Raw genomic sequence first — 20,394 nt, 5'->3', positions numbered from 1 at the left:
CTGAGAGAGTTTAAGCACTTCCTCAAGGCAATTTAGCTGGCAAGTAAAGGCTAGAATTGGAGTCTAGCTATAGCTGATACCAAAACTCTCTTTCCACAGTATTGTCTTGTCTATATATATATATATGAATTTGCCATTTATAGTCAATTATGTAGACTACAGAGACAGAGGCCATATATATATATATATAGAGAGAGAGAGAGAGAGAGAGACTACAGAGATGAGGTCTCTCTCTACATATATATATATGAATTTGCCATACATAGCCAATTATGTAGACTATAGAGACAGAGGTCTCAGATTACCAAGAAAAGAAAGGACCAAGAAAAAGATTGTGTCTTTGATGTTTGTAATGCTGACACCAATTTGCCATTACATGATTAGTGTATATACACACACACACACACACAAATCATATATACATCTAATATATATTTATATATAAACTAATCTCATATATACACATTATATATATTTTGTATGTATATATAAACTAATCATACAATGGCAAATTGGTGTCAGCATTTAGAAACATCAAAGAAAAAATATATAATCTTTTTCTTGGTCCTTTATTTTCTTGGTAATCTGAGACCTCTGTCTCTGTAGTCCACATAATTGTCTCTCTTGAGAATATTGAAAACCCACAAGTTTTACTTTGCTCCTAAATGTCAAGAAGGCGTAGCCTAAATGTCAATAAGCATCAAAAGTCTTTCTGAATGAGATAGTGCCAGCATTCATCACTGTTCCTTCTCAGAACCTCAAGCCTACTCTTTCCAATTACCCTCATATAAGGAAGCCCCAATACACTGGCCCCTCCATACCCCTTTTATCTCCTTCTGGCAGGTCTCTTAGGCAGTTGCTCCATTGGCAACAGCTCCCAGCAATGATGGCTGCATTACTACTCCCATCCTCATACCTTCAGTGACCTTTGGGGTGTTTGCAGCAGCTTTCCCTCTAATTAAGAGCTTGCAAGCCTCCGTGTGCTTGGGAAACACAGCTGCAAACCACTGGAGAGAATTCCAGCAGGAAGTACTCATCCATCCCCCGCTCCCATTGTCTAATACCAGCTGAGGTGTACATTACACTCAAGAAATTTTATTCTTTCAGATGTATAATGACCTCTCATTTTACGTCAGGCTCTGGGTTTCAAAAGAGACAGACAGAAAATAAAGAATAAAAAAAAAATCCCACCATCTCTGTCTTTAAAGAGATCAGAATCAGATGTGACATAGAAATATGTAAAGAGAATATTGCTTTAGACTGTGTTAAGTGCTTGACAAAGGGAGACAATAGATTCACTAAGGTGTCTTAGAAAAAACACCCTCGACATGTTCTAACACCACCCAAAGTATACCTATGTATGCTCCAATTCATTTAGCTTTAAAGTTGGCCAAAACCACAAACTGTGAATAACCTCAAGGAGAGCATTCAGATAGTTCAGAACATTCATTCCCATAGTCAACCAAAAAGTATCTGAGACAAGTCTCACTCAGTTTAGAAGTCTATTATTCCAAGGATAAGTACATGCCCAGAAGAAATAAAAACGGAATCACAGAAACTGTGGTCTGTGCCTTTCTACAAAGATAATTTTGAGGGCCTCAATAAAGGGAAAAGTGGGCTGGAGGGGAAAGAGGAAGGGTATGGTTACCCACATGGTGCAAGAGAGAAGGAGCAGGTAAGGGAATAATCAATTATGTATTCCTCTCATGCTCAGTAAATCAGCACTTTACATAAAATAAGGTGAACGTAGAGTTGGATTTAACCTTTTATCTGTAGCTAGTAGGATTTAACCTTTTATCTGTAGCTATCTGCTTAAGAAAAACAGGAAAGGCAGCTTCTAGTATGACTCAGCTTTCAGCTTTTTCCTTTTGGCCTAGTAAATTGAGGTCCCAGTTTTTATTTTCCTTTCACACCACTGAAGTTGAGAAGCTGTCATTTCCCCCTGCCATCTATTTGCATAACTAGAGGGCATAACAATGGTGCCAGATTCTTTGCCAGTTTCCCCCAAGGAGTAACTGACTAGCTATGTAAATCACATTGCTGGAAGCCTTCTGGAACTTAAACAAAGAGTAACTTGAGTTACATATTAATTTTAAAAAATGTAAAGGCTCTCCTTCTTGTGAAATAAACATAGCTCAAGAAGGCCTATACAAATTGTGATAGCTTGGCCATCTTCAACATCTTCACCATCGCTGTTCAGGAATCCAGGGTTTTTATTGAAAGACAAGCATCAGCTTGCTTCTGTCCAGCCTGTTCTCTCCAACTACCCATTCTGTGACTCTTTTCCCACAGGACATTCCCTTCATATTTTCCTTTAGAGTAGCAATAGTTATAAGCTACTACACTTTTTTAAAATATTAGGGTATGGCTTGAAATCAGTGGGTAATAAAATTCTAATGATAAAGTCAGGAGCCATGGAAATACTGGTAGAAGAGGCACTTCCCCAGCAAAGGCCTCACCCTCAAGCCTGGAGACCATGGCCCTAAATGAGAACAGTTATCCCTGTTTTCCTGCCTAAATGTTGTTTTTTCCAAAACCACCCTGGCTCACCATGACTGCTCCCCCCACCAAATCCTGTACCCATAAAAACCCCAAACTCCTCTGGCAGAGGAGCAGAGTGGCATGGCAGAGAAGGAGAGAAGAAGCATCTGAACATCAAAGAGGCAGCTGGACAGTCAGAGAGGATTTCAGCTGGGACAGCCAAGCTCCAGGGGAAAATTAGCTACCTACTCCATCCCCTTTCCAGTTCCTCATCCCACTGAGATCCCACATCCATCACTCAATTCACCATCCTTTAAGTCCCTGTGACCTCATTCTTCCTGGATGCCAGACAAGGACCTCCTAGGTGCCAAGAGGGCAAGTTGTAAAAGACTTGTCACCTGACTCCCCACTGAGCTTGTTAACATTTGGCCATCCATGGAAGGCAACTGCTGAAAGAGCACTAATTGTAACATACCCCTAGATGCTACCATGGGTCTGGAGCCCAAAAGCATTCACCCTGGCCCCAGCACACACTCGCCTGCATGCTCCCCCTCCCACAAGCAGCTGAGTAAGTGAAGCACACCCAGGTCGCAAATCCTCTGAAGGGGTCCAGGGAGCTCTCCCATCTCCCTAATTCTGTGTTAGCCTAATTTGCACAAGTTGATAAATAAATGAATATATCTTGATGAATTCATTTCACTGTTTAGCTTATCCTTGGATCCATACCAGAGTTTTTAAATCACTACGTAAACATGTTTACTCTAATTTCATTCTGATTCCAAGTTAAAGATACTCATTTTTAATTCAATGAGTTCCTTGATTGTTGTGCACACTTTTCTCATGATACCCGTTTTTTGATTCAGAACACTCCCTTATTGGATTTCTTATCTTCAAAATTAATGTCACAGGTGCGACTAGCTGGGGCTCGTCATGGGTGGTAAAGGAATTTACCAAGACAGTCATAGGTAAAGAAAGGCAGATTTATTAGAGAAAGTATGAAGATACCTTGCAAGAAAGCAATGGGCATTCCAACAGAGAAGAGGCTGTCTGCAGAGAGGCAAGGGGTGGAGGGAAGTTTTATGGGGTTGTGCTGGAGGGGGCCACATGCTGACCGAAGCCATGCTGCTGGGGCTATGTGTGGACGGAGGTCACTGTGTCCACAGGTTACTTGTGATTAACATTTCTCAGAACAATTATTCATTATTCTTCCCCACCTGGGGCCCTTTCTTTGTTGTTGCTTACTTATCAAGACTCCACATTTAACCTTTCTGGAATCTCCCAAGTATATTCATGGCATCCAGTTCTCTAGCATTTGCCCACCTGAGTGGCATGGAGAAGTGTTGTCTCTACCAGGGCCTGTTGTCTCCTCTGTTTGTATATATTGACATAAATACAGTCATTCAGTAGCTCTAGGACAATGGGGTTTTTCCAAGTTATTTGTTGTGTAAAGGTTTTTTGTAATGATCGCCTTCTCTATGCACTTATATTTTAAAATATTTGGTAAAAGATATATTTGAAATCTATCATTAGGTAAATTACCTTAATTTTAGGTAATTTATCAGAAGGTTGTGAACTCAAAAGTATCTGAGACAGGTCCCAGTCAATTTAGAAAGTTTATCTTGCCAAGGTTAAGAACATACCCATGACACAGCCTCAGGAGCTCCTGATGACATGTGCCCAAGGTGGTCAGGGTACAGCTTGCTTTTATACATTTTAGGGAGACATAATACATCAGTAAATACATACCAGATTTACATTGGTTTAATCTGGAAGGGAAAGACAACTCGAAGCTGAAAGCCTGGGGAGGAGAGGGCTGGGCTTCCAGGTCATAGGTAGATTTGAAAATATTTCTGGTAACTGGTTGAAAGAGTTATTATCAATAGAAAGGAATGGCTGGGTTCCAGTAAGGGGCTGTGGACACCAAGGTTTTATCACGCAGATGAAGCCTCCAAGTAGCAGGCTTCAGAGGGAATAGAATGTAAATATTTCTTATCAGACTTATGGTCTGTGTTGATGTTAATGTTGGAAAGTATAATGAAGTATGTCCATCCCCTCTTCCATTATGGCTTGAACTAGCTTCTCAGGTTAACTCTGGAATGCCCTTGGCCAAGAGGAGGGGTCCATTCAGATGGTTCGGGGGCCTTAGAATTTTATCTGTGGTTTACAAAATTGAGGCTCAAATATTTTCTACCATCTGAATTTTTCTCGTTTCTGTTCCTGTTTGGTGCTCAACTAAAATGTGAGCATTTAGAATTGATTTTCAGGTGGCTAGCTTCCTGGATGGAATTTTGTGTGGAGATATATATATATATATATATATATATATGAATAATCATATTCATTTTTTGATATCTTATATTAACTATAAGAGCCATAGGATTAAAATAAGTTGGAACAGTATTCTGGTTTTGTCCTGCAGAAAACGTAAGCTTTGGTTCTGGTTGCCATGTGACATGATTTCTACTAAATTTCACTGAAGCGCCACTTGAAGATTGTGTCTTTTTCCTTTTTATTTGTGTTGGTTTTCATTTTCTATTGTTTCATGTTTTAATAGTGAGGAGTTGCTATTCTCATTGAACTATACTATACTGATATAAATAAATGAAGCTTAATACATTGCATAAAATAGTAGATAGCTATATTAAATAATTTTTGGAAAGGAATTGTGAGCTATAGAACTTACTGACTTTAAGTACAGCATGAACATAATATGCAAATAATGCTTAGTTCCTACTCATAACCAGAGAGTTGGGAGGAAAGGAAAAATAAAGAGTGAGAAGGATTTTTGAAGGCCATGGCAAATTTAGTCTGCATGAAAAGCAGAACTTTCAGAATAGAAATTCACTCTGAAAAGAGGCATTTACAGAGATAGTGGAGGCCCCTCTTATAGAAATATTTACTGTTGTTTTTAACTTAGCACCTAAGTATGATTTTGAATCATAGCACTTGAATGAGTACTGGAAAGTTAAATGCTCCAAGACTGTGGCAAAAAAACCTACCAGCTTTCATCTTCCTCCTTTCCATTCCCAACTTTCTCTAGTACTATTCAAAAACTCCCTAATTAGGAATTCCTTTGGGAAATTCCAATATCAGAGTTAACTAGCCAACCTATTATTGCTAATCATTTATTCCTACCCTCTATATAAAGATGACCAGCATGTGTGCACACACACACACCCAGACACACATCTCCCTATACCATTTTCTTTTTTTTGTTCATTTTCTTTAAATTTCCCATTATACTTTTTAAAAAGTAATATTGTCCAAATTTATAGCACTGTAGTTCTTGGATTGTTTCTTATTACTTTTGCATCAAGCAAGGAATGATATTCAGAACACTTAAAGTTCTGATTGGTATGGTATAGAAGCTGCATTTCCCACAGTCACAAAGAAGGTCATACTCCATGTTAATACCAGGTAGTATCCATCATTAGCCTATTAGAAGGTACTGATAGTCACCTGGAATTCACCTACCATGATGATAGTGGCACTGGCAAAGGCATTGTCTCATCCACTGGAGTCTGGGCCAGTCCCTAGCAGTGAACATTCACAGGCTGATATTCGCAGACACCTCTCATGAACTCAAGGGCTGCAACCATGGTTGGTTAGTCAGGTGGCTTAGGACAAAGACTTTTTATGTACCTTAACTATTTTATTATTTTAATAATTAATAAGAGCGTATCAATGCATACCATCTATATATCAGCCCCGGGTATAGTGACAAGTATCTTATCTTGTATAAGTGCTATTTTTCATACCAAATTTGCTAATTATTAAGAGTCTTCACAGTTCACAGGATCTAATCTTGGTGAAAAAGGAATAAACTAAATAATAACAATAATAATAGTCCAAAATCAATTTGATACCAAATCAATCAATAAAGTGATCAGAGCTTTAATGCTACTAGGAAAATACTTCAGCTTTACCATTTTATGTTTCATTTCAATAGGCAATTAATCAAAGTTAGGAAAGAGTGAGCTAGCTTTTCTCCTGGAAATTTCAGCACAGGCCCTATGTATCATATTATTTCACTAATTAGAAAAAATTTTAGTTTTGTGTTAGTGAAGATGGCAAAGACAAAACACACACGATATTTCTTGTTAATTGAGAATGATTTTGAACATATTCTCAACTACTATTTTGCCCAAGATACTTCATTCTAAAAGATGTCATTTCTGAATAAAGAGCACATGCAATAAAATTGCATCAGAAACAGAATCCCTCACATAATATTCTCATAAATTTAACATCACTTTAGAGAATAGCTATTGACTTTTGTAAGACTTTATTATTTGTTCATTCATTTATTTTTTTATTCAACAATTATTTGGGTTCATACTGTGTGAGAGAAGACAGTAAGATTAGAAAATTGTTACAAGAGAGATATACAAACAGGGCAGTAGAATAAGAGAGAAGAGAGAGATGGTTAAAGAATCTTCACTCAAAGTTATCTGGTGATCAAAATCTGAGCTTGCTAGGCAAATGGAGGAGAGAAAGCACATCCCCATAAAGGGAAAAGTTTATGTAAATAGAGAGAAGTCTATATGGGGTATCTGAACAAGGGGCACTAACAGATCATACAGATCTTTAGTCATACCCAGGAGGGCTGGGTATGGTGGTTTATACCTGCAATACCAGCACACTGGGAGGCCGAGGCATAAGGATGGCTTGAGCCCAGGAGTTCAAGACCAGCCTGAGCAACGTAGTGAGAACTCATCTACAAAAACTTAAAAAATAAAAAATAAATAGCTATGTCACCAGAAAAGGGCTCCCAATCCAAGAGACCCCAAGAGAGGGTTCTTGGATCTCTCACAAGAAAGGATTCAAGGTGAGTCTATAAAGTAAAGTGAAAGCAAGTTTATTAAGAAAGTAAAAGAATAAAAGAATGTCTACTCCATAGGCAGAGCAGCCCCGAGGACTGCTGGTTGCCCATTTTTATGGTTATTATATTTCTTGTTATATACTAAACAAGGTGTGGATTATTCATGATTTTTCTGGGATGGGGTTGGGCAATTCCCAGAACCGAGGGTTCCTCCCCTTTTTAGACCATATAGGGTAACTTCCTGATGTTTTCATGGCATTTGTAAACTGTCCTAGCACTGGTGGGAGTGTCTTTTAGCATGCTAATGTATTAGCTTATAATTAGCTTATAATGCTAATAATTAGCTTATAATGAGCAGTGAGGATAACCAGAGGTCACTCTTGTCATCATCTTGGTTTTGGTGGGATTTGGCCAGCTTCTTTACTCAACCAGTTTTATCAGCAAGGTCTTTATGACCTGTATCTTGTGCTGACCTCCTATCTCATCCTGTGACTTAGAATGCCTAACTTACTAGGAATGCAGCCCAGCAGGTCTCAGCCTTATTTTACCCAGGCCCTACCCAAGATGGAGTTGCTCTGATTCAAACACCTCTGATAACCATACCAAGGACTATGAGTTGCATTCTGAAATTAATGGGGGCTCGTGAACAAAGGCAGTGAGTCTTATAATCAAATGTATGATTTATAATGTTTCTGGGAGGAAGGCAGGCTGGAAATAATCAGAATGGCCTGAAAATGATTGCAAGTTTTGGATTGACTATAAAGTAAGGTGGCATGGTGGCTGAACAATGCTGTGCTGGTTGTGTCAATATGAGTGTGAGCTGTGTCAGTATGAGTGTGATTGTATCAACATGAGTGTGAGCACCTGTGGGTAATTTTAAATAAAATATGTTGAAAAATACTTGATTTTTATTGAAAAATTGCATAAAGTAGCTACTCAAGTATAGAGTGTTTGCTTTCACATATGCATATCATGTTACCAACATGAGGCAAAACAATGAAAATAACTGGATGGCTGTAGAAAGGTTTTGGAGAACCATTAGATTTTTTTAATGTTTAAGATGCTGCCATCTAGTGACACTTTTGTGAAATCACTTTGCAGTGATATTCATGTTTGTATCTTCCAGTTCTTTTCTCAATACATTTTATATTTTAATAATTTATATTGTCTACCAACCAATGTGGAAATAATTACAAATGCATTAAACATAGTGTAGAAGTCATACTTGATTTTTCAATGTGGTACCACAAATGTGGCCACAAGGATTTTCATAATGGGATATTGTACATAAAGGTTTGTGGTTTCTTCAATGTGCCATTCTTTATAAGTAATTGATAACGAAAGTGCTGCTTTTTCTATTTCTTGAGTTTTCTTAGAAAAATTGAGTTGTAAAAACAAATCTGTGAAAATCTGAGCTGTAAAAATTGCTTCATAAAAGTTGCTTTAATTGGAAATGTTGAAGAGAAGAAAAGAGAGTTTCAAATTTAGAATAATTAACTTTTTTTCCCCATATGGAATTTCAGTATTATATCTTCAAATATAAACAAATAAATGTGTGTGGAGGGGTGTGTGTGTATCTGTTAAAGCTAAACATTAGTCTCCAAACCTAGGTTGTGATGACCTGATGACTTCTAAGTTTTGATGAAGATTAATTATATTCATGTCCTATTACTCCTTAAACTTATATTACAATGGAGCACTTGTCTTATTTTCATGGTACGTATTGCTCATTTTTTTTTGGTGAGGAACAAAGAATAAATTAATCTCCCTTCCTCCCTCAAAATTCAGTTATATGGTGCTGATATATTGTCCTTTTGTGAGATACTAACTCCAGTCATACTATAGTGAATGAGGTTTTAATTAATTAACTTTTCAGTATATTGAGGTTTCTTTATGCAAACCAATCCTATAGGGTAGAGGTAAGCACATCTTTCCGTAAAGAACCAAGTAGCAAATATTTTAGGCTTTGTGGGCCATATGGTCCCTGTTGCAGCAACTCATTTCTGCTGCTGTAGCGTAAAAGCAGCCATGGACAATATTTAAACAAATGAGACTGGCCGTGATCCAAAATTAAATTTACAGAAACAGACTATAGTTTGCATGTCTTTTCTCTAGGGAAAACACCTGTATTTGTAATTTGGGATTCTTTTTTTCTTAGGAAGTGTTAGAACACTTCTAAAATTTATTCAAGTATTTACTTCAAAAACTTTAATTCCATTGAGAGTTGTGTGCCTTCAGTGTTCCAAAAAATCTAGTTTGGAGCAGGTATGTGCACTTGGTAAACTAATCGTACACATAGTAAACTACACTTGGTAAAGCAATCATACACAAACCCAGAGGTAAAATGTTTTGCAAAGTTCTATCACCTGCATTTAGCCAGTTTTTAAATTCATGTTCATGTACAAAGTTGTCTTAATGTGGAATGAATCTTTATATTTTCTCAGTAAACATTTCAACATTTTGATATGCAGTAAGTTAAATGACTTTGATCATCAGCAAATAAATTAGAAACTTCCTCCTTGGGTACAATTTGGATAATATGTATTCATTGTTCCAGTTTGTGCTTCTGGGAATTTAGTGGAAACAGAGACTTGCTTTTTTAACATTGTGAATTCCACTAGGCAGACACACAAAACACTTAAAACCTCATGACAAGTAAATAACTAAAACAGAATGGAGTCAGATCAGAAGAGACTCTTAGGGTACAAAGTCAATGTGTATGAAGGAGACAGTAGAGTTAATATTAAACTTTGAAATTCTCTCCCAAACAACTTCATTCTTCCTCTTTATTTTTGGATAAGAATACTTTTTAAAAATTAAGCACCATATAAAACAGCTGGCTCACATTGAGGATCTGTACTGTATCAAAGTATGCATATTTTGCTTACCAAATAGTATTAAGCAAGGATTGTTACTCTTATTCTAACATGAGAACTAGAAGAACTCACGCAGTAGCTGATCCAAGCCTCCATCTTGTGATCCTTTGGTATCTTGTACTCTTTAAGAGGAATGGCAGGGGTAATTCCTAAGACCAAATAAAGGATGTCTTGGTTTTTGGGAGCTGAGTATATCAATTCACTCTTCCCTTAAAATGCTGTGTAACAAATCATCTTGAAACTTGTTGTCTTAAAACAATAACCATTGATTTATGGATCACCTTGGCATCAGAGCATCAAGGTAGGACTTGGCTGGAGGGGTTCTGCAAGTCTCAGCTGAGCTCATTCATGTTTCTGTGGCAAACTGCAAGGGGTGAGGAGGGCATGGAGGAGCAGCTGATCCAGATTGAGTTCAGGTGAGGATGATTATGCTCCACATTTCTTTTATCTTCCATCTGGGCCAGCAGTTTGGCCCAAGCAAGTCCTTCTCATAGAGATGGCAGAGAGCAAGAGGGAGCAAGCTTAGTCACTCAAGTACTTTTCTGAGACTATTTTTATTACATGTGCTAACATTCTGTTGGTCTAAACAAGTCACATGGCTGATCCCAGTGGCTGAAACTTACACCTTACCCACAGTGGAGGAACTAGAACTTACATGGCAAATAACATGGGCACAAGAGAGGGCAGAGAAGCAGAACCATTGGTAGAATTTATAACAGTGTATATACTTGAACTGATTAAATATGCACATGATGTGGGATTAAATGCTAAACAAGAAAACTATTGACTCTTTCATATTACTAGGATACACTTAAGCAGCAGTTCAGAAACTTTTTAGAAAAGGAAACCTTTTACACTCTTAAAAACCACTGAGGGTCTTAGGAGATTTGACATTGGCTCTATATCTGTATTTACTGTATTTGCAATTAAAACAAAATTTTAAAATGTATTTATTTGTTTTAGAATAACAACAAATGCATTACATATTAACATAAGCAAAATATTGTTATACAAACTATGTTTTCTTTAAAAAACAGTAGCATTGTTTATATATGGCAAATCCTATTAGCACCTGACTTAATAAAAGACAGCTGGTTTTTTATACCTGCATTCAATCTCTTTTTTTCTCTTTTTGAATCTTACAAAGAAAATAGGCACTCATGAAGATATGTAATCAGAAAAGGCAGGAGTAGTTGAATAGCCTTTCCGTCAATTTTGTGTATTCTTTGATAATGCATCAGAATTTGACAAGTGAGAACTTTTTAGGAGTTCTGGTATGGAATTTGAAACTGAATCACTGAACTTTCTGTACTTTATTATATTAAAATTCATTGACTGAACTTGCATTTTGAATAGATCCTTTATCAATGCACAATATGTAACATCGAGCATTGGCCATTCAGAAAATATTGGTTCATTGAATTATGTGTATTTTCCAAATATTGACATATTTAATCATATAATAATTAGAAATTATGTATTACTACTATATTCATCAGAATTATCTCAATAATGGGAGCTAGTCATACTCATGGAAGTGGATACAAGTTTTTCAATATTCTAATTTCGCCTGGAAACTCTAATTTTATCATTGGCAGCAAATATTATAAGTTGTTTTATTGAAGTGACACTCCATTTTCAAAAGAATATCTGTTAAATACATCACACATGTGAATCGTCATTGTTTGTCAGTTGCTCTTTCATGCAGAAATGGTTGTCCATGATATAAAAGTGGCAGGTTCAGCTTGCCACTCAAATAATTGCATAAATACATTGTTTTAAGATAGCCATCCTACATCAGAATGTGGTCAAGGGTTTTATGTGTACTTCCCACACTCAACATTAAAAATATAGAATTAAGTTATTGAGATTTAATGAAAATTGATCACTTTTACAGTTTTCACAAGGATATTTTCACATGAAACTTTCCCATGCCCCCAGGTGAAAGGCTGGGACCAATGTAATGACTACTAGTACAGTTCGGTGCCGCTGCCTTGGCTCCTGCTAAGGTGGCAGCTGTTTTACCCATCACTGCTTTTGCATTATCAATGCAAGTGTCAATCCAGCAAAAAAGGCAAAGAATGTCTTAGCATTATGACAATTGCTTTGATCTGGTGGGCCTTCTGAAAGGGTCCTGGGAATTATGGATCATACTTTGTGAACCATTGCATCAAAGAGCAAACCATAATTTATGGTACAGAAGTTTGTCAAATGTTTTCTTAAAAATATTTGTACTTATTATTTCTAATCATGAAGCAAACTTAAAGCTTATTATTGTGTTCTTCCCTAGGGTTGTTATGTTGGCTTTGATCTAGCACATGCAGTTGGAAATGTTGAACTCTACTTACATGACTGGGGAGTTGATTTTGCCTGCTGGTGTTCCTACAAGGTACAAACGAGTTAATACATTTACATCCCTTTATTTCACATTGACATTAATCTGAAGGAGAAACTGGATCTGTGGGCCAATTTTAAAGATTTGAGTTACTTCCCCTATTTCTTTTATTGTATTTTCTGCTTTTTGTTAATCGAGTTATATGATGGAATAGTATGATAATGTAATTCTAGTATTTCCATCAATATAGAGAAATTAATTCTTCAATTCCTAGGCTGCTATGAAAAAGTCAAGAGGTTCTGTAGAAAAAGCCCTACACTTAATTCAAATTGATCATCTTTTTAGTTTTTTTATTGATAAGTTGTGAAATTTCTGCATATATAAAGATAATTTTTAGAGAATCAACTTAGAATTCATATTTGAAAACAGTTGACAGGGAGCATGAAAATAAAACCAATTACAATTTACTTGCTTTAAAAATATATTTTTATTATTATTACAATATTTTAGGACAAAATAATTTAAATGTATGAATTTCAAAGCCAGATCTCATTAAAACTGCTTTCTACCAGCTGGAGCAAAATTGCCCCGTAAAAGTAATAGCCATTTATTCTCAACCTAATAATACTATTTTTTATTTGTTTTTCTTTGAAGAAGGTGACCTAAGCTTCTGTTTTATCATAAATACACAAATAATCACACATTTTGAACTGATCAAACATTGTGGTTTCAATTAAAAAATTCAAATGACTACATTGTTTAGTTTTGTCATATATTTAAGTAAACCCACATAATTTAATTTATTTTCAATCTAGTATTTAAATGCAGGAGCAGGAGGAATTGCTGGTGCCTTCATTCATGAAAAGCATGCCCATACGATTAAACCTGCGTGAGTACCATCTTCAGCTAATTCTTTGGTGATGAACAAATTAATTTGCATTAATAATATGTTAAATTTACATGAGTTCTTTAAGATGCTATCCAATAGGAATTAGGATTGGATTATAATTATTTTTCTACTCTGCTAACAACAATATACTTCATTTGAAATACATGCTTTCCAAAGAATTCAATTGGTTGAACAAGAAATTTAATCAAAAAGGGAAGCTTCAGTGCTAAAAACGAGTCACTGCAATCATGTAAAGCGGATGGTTTAATGCAAAGAGACCACTTGAATATTTTTTTTCAAAAATTAGACTTTAGAAAATTTCAGATTCCTCACGTTGATGAATAAATCAAAGGCAACCAGAGCTGTGCCTAATAGAGCCTTAAATGTGGCATGTTATTATTAAAATTACATCTACCTTTAAAGCTGTAAATGTTACATGATAGCTTGTAGGGAATATCTTCTGTCCTAAAAGACTTTATAATCCATGAAACCCGAAGAAGCTGAACACTGAACAACAGACTGACTACATAAAAAGTAATAGTTTTCTGTTTTATAGAACTCTTCATATTTTAGAGCAAGTATAAATGCAAATGTAATACACCAACAAACTTACATATTTTTATTTGACTGGGGAATTCATAAGTGTTCCTTTTACTTTTTTCTGGTATGGAAATAAAGAAATAATATGCTGGGAAGAAAAAAAAACCCTTTTCATAGTTGTTGTATTGAAGTATGTGTGGTGAGGAGACTGTCTAGACTCCTAATAGATAATGTAATAATGTTTGATTAGTTTTCTGAATTTCCTCAGCCACTGACTGAGTGGTATAATCTTTACAAGAATTGAAGCTGAATTAGTAATAGGCTTTGGAGCACCTCACATTTCTGAAGTTCTGTGCATATAAATCCTAGGAATTTAAGATGATTTTCTATAGTTTCTTTAATTGTGTCTAAATTTTTTTCAAGGTTTTAAGGTTTTAAACTTAAGACAACATTTGTCTTAAGTTTAAATATCTTTGGACAGATATTTAGTCAACCAGACATCTTACTTGAATATCATTATCAGTACATTAGATTTCCCTCCATGTATGTCCCAACATCTCTGAGAAGATTAAAAAGCAAATATTATAAGAATACCATGTTTTCCACATAGACAGTATGTAAGATATTGCTTGCTTTTGTATGATGACTCACAACCCTGGCCATTTCTCAGTCTCCATTTATTTAAATTGAAATAGAGGATCTCATGTATTATATCAACCCAAAGGGTGAGCCAGTGCCCGGATAGAAGGAGGTGGGGTTGGGGGGGAAGAAGTAATATACACAAATTCTAGAGAATGTCAGTGTTCAGAGTTAAGCTTTGACCTCCTAGCACACGCAGGTCTTGCACTTGAGATTTCTCTCACCATGGACAAGGAACAAGGACAAAGGGATTGTATTGTGCTCACATATGCCTCATTTTGTGGAATTTCAAAATCTTCTAGGCAATGTTTAAATCTATGTTAAGTCTAGGCTCCCAAGAGAAAGACCATCTAGGCAGACAAGGTTCACAGTTCAGCTTGGTCTTTCAGGGGTCTGTCACCTGGAGAATCTTCTATGATTGTTCAGTATTCTGGTCTCTGAGCTGAGGTAGTACCAGCCCCTACCCATAAGCAGTTATTGTGAGAATAAAATGAGATGATGTATGTAAAACACTAAGTGTATCACTTGAACATTTAATATGGTTTGGATTTGTGTCCCCACCCAAATCTCATGTAGAATTGTAATCCCCAGTGTTGGAGCAGGGGCCTGGTGGGAGGTGATGGGGCAATGGGGCCTTTCCCTTTGCTATTCTCATGATGGTGAGTTCTTAATGAAATATAGTTGTTTAAAAGTGTGTAACACCTTCTCCTTCTCTCTCTTCCTCCTGCTCTGGCCATGAAAGATGTTCCTGCCTCCCCCTTCACCCTCTGCCATGGTTGTAAGTTTCCTGAGGCCTTCCCAGTCATGCTTCCTGCACAGCCTGCAAAACCATGAACAAATTAAACCTCTTTTCTTTATAAATTACCCAGTCTCAGGCAGTTGTTTGTAGCAGTGAGAGAATGGACTAATACAGCATTATATGTGATCAATAGGTATGGGGTTATATGAAAAAAAAAATCCAAAATTTACAATATACAGGAAAAAGATGGGTGACATTCTGTAACACCCTAGCCCAAGTATTGTTTGGTAATTATTTAGTACTGACCCCTAAGTACTTCGTTGACTCACTGAGAATGTGCATAGTAACATGTAGACTTTGCCCAGTGGAGATCATTTCTCTTAAGCAGAAAATATAACCTCAAAGTTTATGGTTTGTGACTTTGTAGGACATTAGTTTGTAACTATCACCAAGTTTATTTTAGCAGACCTTTGATGAGCTGACTGTACAATATAATCTCCATTCCTTGGAGATATAATCTCTCTTATATGCTATAAGAAAGAATTCTGGCCTTCCTACCATCTTACTGATTCCGCCACTATTTAGTGGGTTGAATGAAATCTTTCATGGCTGTTTATTTTGTATGTGTATGAGAACCTTGCTTTTAACTTTTTTGGAAAATTATATGTTATTAGCTGTTGTTGCATTTTAACAATTTAGCCATGGAAATTTATGGGACTTAAATTAGGCTTGACTCATGAAGGCCACGTTAAGGAAAACCTTGGTTGTTTTTCTGTTTATTGTTTTCTCACACTCCTAAGCTTCTTTTTAAGTGATGTCAGTGACTGATCTCAGTGCTGTCAACTTCTAGCCTTGGCTCTCTATTCTGTACCAAGTATCTTATATTGTACTTCATTTGCATTAGGAGATCGGAGTTCTTTAATTAGGAATGGAATGCAACAGATTTGGACAAGTCAAGGACAAGGTATTTTCCAGTCATCACTTCATTGTCCCTGATAGGAAAAGAAATGTTTTGCTGAAACTTAACTTTGTGTCCCTTAGTGTGTTTTACTTTTTTATTCACCTGAAAATCAAATACCACCCGTGAGAAGAGTGATAAACAAAGAAAAGACCCAAAAGCCTACAATATCACGCTGCTCAAATAAGTGTAATTGTTCAGATGTTACAACAATGTTCCATACATAAAATATTGTGAAGATGGGGAGAGGAAGTTTTCTTGTGAATAATATTTATAGTTCCATGGTCAAATCCAATTTAAACTTTGAGTAAACTTTAGAGTCTGTATGACTACTGACTCTATTTGCCAATTAATAATTATATTTCAGTTGTTAGCATTCCAAGATTAGCTGGTTTAACTATGTTTAATAAGCCTTCTGTCATCTTACTTTTCTGTTCTCTTAGAGCTTTAGAGAGACCAAAGAGTTTTTCACTGTTAAAGTGTTCAGTATGTAGCCGAGAACCATATGGAGAACATCAAATACAGTGGAACAAATGTAACTGCTATTGATGTCACACTTTGTGAAGTAGTCTTTGTTGCTTAAAAAGGGTGACATCTAGTGGCTAAACATGTTATTTCAAATAAATAATATCGAAATAACATTTCTTCTCATGGTCCACTCATTCACTCTTTAACAAGTATTTTGAAGTATATATGTTTGAATTATGTGTTCTTCTTTTTGACAATTTGACTATATGTTGATAGTGCAATAATTGTGCAGTTTAAGCCTTCAATAAAGAGGTAGAATGTGATGAAAATTGGAAGGAAACCTGAGGGGGCCTTCTTAGTGCTTGGTTAAACAGAAAGCTTAACAGTTCATGAAGGCTGGTCTAAGAAAGGAATTATAAGCATGGGTGACCCACCTGGTGTAGAGAGTGTATCCCCAGATATATAACATTGCATTTTAGAAGTCTAATATTTGGTATATAATTTTTGAAATAGTCCTTTATGTGATGTTTCCATTAGCAAACAGCAAATTGCATCTGTACCAAGAGATTTCACTTCCTTTTTTGTTTAAATATTCATTTTGGACATTGTTCAAAACCTATGACCTAAGGCTTTTCCAAGAGCCCTTTGCCCATAAAGAGAATGAATAAATTAGAGGCCAGAGTCAACCCACGGCATTAAGCATCATAACTCAAGCTGTTATTCTCACCTAGAATTTAACCTTTTCCTAGTTCATTATTAACTTAGCTCATTGCAATGTCATATTCTAAACTCTGTCTGTACAATAAATTAGGACTGGTCATGACTTCTTGGATGTTTTTGCCCCACTTCAAGGTAGACTTTAATTCAGTCTACACAGTTAATTATTGCTCTGAAATATGAAGGGAACTACCTTAATTGTACAAATTTGACAATATGAAATGTTTCACTAAAAACATGCTTAAATAACATTGTAAATTTTGAATGTTTTAAAAAAAGTTACAAATGTTAACCCTCATGGCACACTTTAGAGGACTATTTAACCTTTTAACTTTAGGGGATTCAAAGCTTTGTGAATCCTTTAAAAGGATTCTTCTGTAAGAGCCCATACATTGCGATTTAAGATACCACCTCCCTCTTTTTTTGTTAATAGAGAGTCTACTATGAAAACAGGAGTGGATAATATGAGGTATTACAAATCCATCTATCATTTACTTTTTTATGTGAGCCAGTGAAATCATACATACTGAAAACCTGCTGTTCCTCACTCTTCACGCTGGTGTAGCAAACCTCCACATGTGCCCATTGTATTAGATTCTCCCAAAATGCACATTTCCCTTGGGATACTTTTCTTCTGAGCTTTTTTGAATGGGCAAGAATGGGGCCGACTGACAATTTTGATAAAAATGCTTGAATTTTAAATCATGCCAACACATTTCCATAATCAGCTAGAGGTATTTGATTGAAAGGTTTAAACAGTGATGACATTTTAAAGGCCTTATTAAGGGCTTGAATTATCTCCTTTATTGTAAAGAGTAATTTGCTGGTGAAAAAGAACCAGTTGAAAAGGCTGGCTGACTTCAGTGCATGGTTAAGGAATAAGAGTTGTTATTATTTGGCAACAACATTAGAAAAACAATATGCATCAAACAATTCCCAGGAAAGTCCCAGAAAGAATAAAAATAAACATCCAGAAATTTCAGCAAAAAGACTTAAAAAATTATAACTTTATACCATGCTTGTCCCAACTGTACAATTAACATTGTATGAAGAGATCATCTTTTGCACATTTGTTCAGGGGAACACTGACTTATATATTTCACTTCCATATGCTTTTCCAGGCAACAGTTGAGAATGCCGTAGCCCAAAACTTATCTATAATTTAAATCCTGTTTTAGTTTTCTAATGATGCCTTCTGAATTACTACTTATCAAGTCCCTATCTAGTACCAGAATAAGGCCTTCTTGTGCAAAGTTTGAGACAACAGGAAGCATAGGTCGCAGTAGCAAGATGTGTGACTTCACAACACTTCTGATGCTTTCAAATGAGATAGACCAGTACCAATAGATTTCTCAGTGAGTTTTTATAGAATCCCCAGTTGAAATATGACCTCGGCCGTCTGAGGCACCTGTTCTGCTTATTTAGCCTGTATTTAGCCAGTGTTAATATGGATGACTTTCCAGCTACAACTTCTTGGCTTCTCAGCCATATATAATTGGCTATCTCCTTTGTCTTTAATATTTGCCTCCCACATCTCTAAACTTCTGTGGTACCGTTTTCTTTTGCTTCTGCTCCAATGGATGTGAGAACTCTTCTGTATTTTAAAATGTTTACTTTTTCACCTTTTCATTGATTCTCTCAAAACCTCAGTCCTTAATCCTCTTGCCCAAAAGTATCTCATCCACAGTTATTTCAACAATATACAACTGGTGTAGAAGAAACGAACTTTTATTTCCAGCTTTACCACTTGCATAATTTTTAGCCCTTATTTTCATCTGATTGCAAATTGCAAGAGTTTGTCATTATTCAAACATGATCTCAGTCCCCAAAGATAAAAGGAAAATATTCACTAATAAACTCCCCGCTTGTAAAATTAGTCCTTACCTGAACATCATTTTCCAAGTAGCAGCATCTATATCTATGAATTACTCTACAAATTCTTAGTGTCTTGCTGATTATATAATATCATAAATATCAGATAATACAGTGAAAATATAATGAAAATGATTTTAAAGTAAGATTTTTCAAGGGAGATTCAGGATGTCATGATGCAAGTGAATTTGGAAAACTCCTTAATCACAAAATCAGGCCAATGATAATATGTCAGAGCAGTTAACAGGTGAAGTAGAGGACATTTGACAATGTACTTCAAAAGGAAATAACTGGAATATCAGGCATTCAAGATAAATGATAAATGCCTCACAAATCTATGTAAAAATTATCTTTAAGGTCATGCTGAGAAAGTTAAGTATACTATAAAAGGGATGATATTTTGCTACCATATCATTTTGTCAAGAAATATACCAAAAAATCAACACACCTTATCCTTATTCTTATTAGAATATTATAATTTTAATCTATATTTCTCCAAATCATATATTAAATTTTAAAAATAATTTTAAGCTCTATATTTTAAGATAGCATCTCTGTCAAACCTTCTGCCATTGACTTTAAAATTGATTTATTTAAGTGGTTTTTTCATATTTTCATTTGTCATCAGATATTAAGGACTTTGGATATGTCTGTATATGTGTGTGTATACATACACACACACATACATCTTTCTATCTCAGAAACTAAATATGGTAAAACTTGCATTTTATCTCACATAGGTATCTTTCTAAGGTAATCTTCACTTTCTCATGTAAAGAGAATGATCCTGAGTTTATTAAAGAGACATGAACAAACATAACCAACCAATATTTTTGTGCAAAAAGCTTTCATAGATGAAAAATAAATATAGGCTATTGCCTGCGATTTTAAAATGTTATAATTCTTTTGGAGATATATCTTTTAACCAGTTAAATAAGTGATTTAAGTCACAGGCAACCCAAGCTTAGAATATGTGCCATAAGGCAGCCTCTGATTAATTACTGGGTGAATTCTCAGACTGCTTTTGCCATAGGGGCAGCGGAGGTATAGCAGACTGA

At 35.7% G+C, this 20,394-nt stretch overlaps 1 protein-coding gene across 10 annotated transcripts in view; it reads left to right on the top strand.

The window, feature by feature from the left end:
- The window catches only part of KYNU (kynureninase), a 290,523-nt gene that overhangs the window by 226,894 nt on the left and 43,235 nt on the right, over window positions 1-20,394 (top strand). For 8 of the 10 annotated variants that reach the window (XM_055108492.2, XM_055108490.2, XM_055108491.2 and 5 more), the window contains 2 exons: window positions 12,470-12,568; window positions 13,330-13,403. In XM_055108492.2, coding sequence (XP_054964467.1) covers window positions 12,470-12,568; window positions 13,330-13,403 — 173 coding nt within the window. Of the gene's footprint in view, window positions 1-12,469; window positions 12,569-13,329; window positions 13,404-15,324; window positions 15,522-16,225; window positions 16,286-16,722; window positions 17,447-20,394 lie in introns of those variants that run through there. The other 2 variants (XM_057301400.2, XM_063595154.1) reach the window with 2 other exon arrangements.

The sequence above is a fragment of the Pan paniscus genome, chromosome 13 (assembly GCF_029289425.2).
Source record: "Pan paniscus chromosome 13, NHGRI_mPanPan1-v2.0_pri, whole genome shotgun sequence".
NCBI classification, from domain to species: domain Eukaryota; kingdom Metazoa; phylum Chordata; class Mammalia; order Primates; family Hominidae; genus Pan; species Pan paniscus.
The sequence above is the reverse complement of the archived record's forward strand: the minus strand, read 5'-3'. Positions and strand labels throughout refer to the sequence as shown.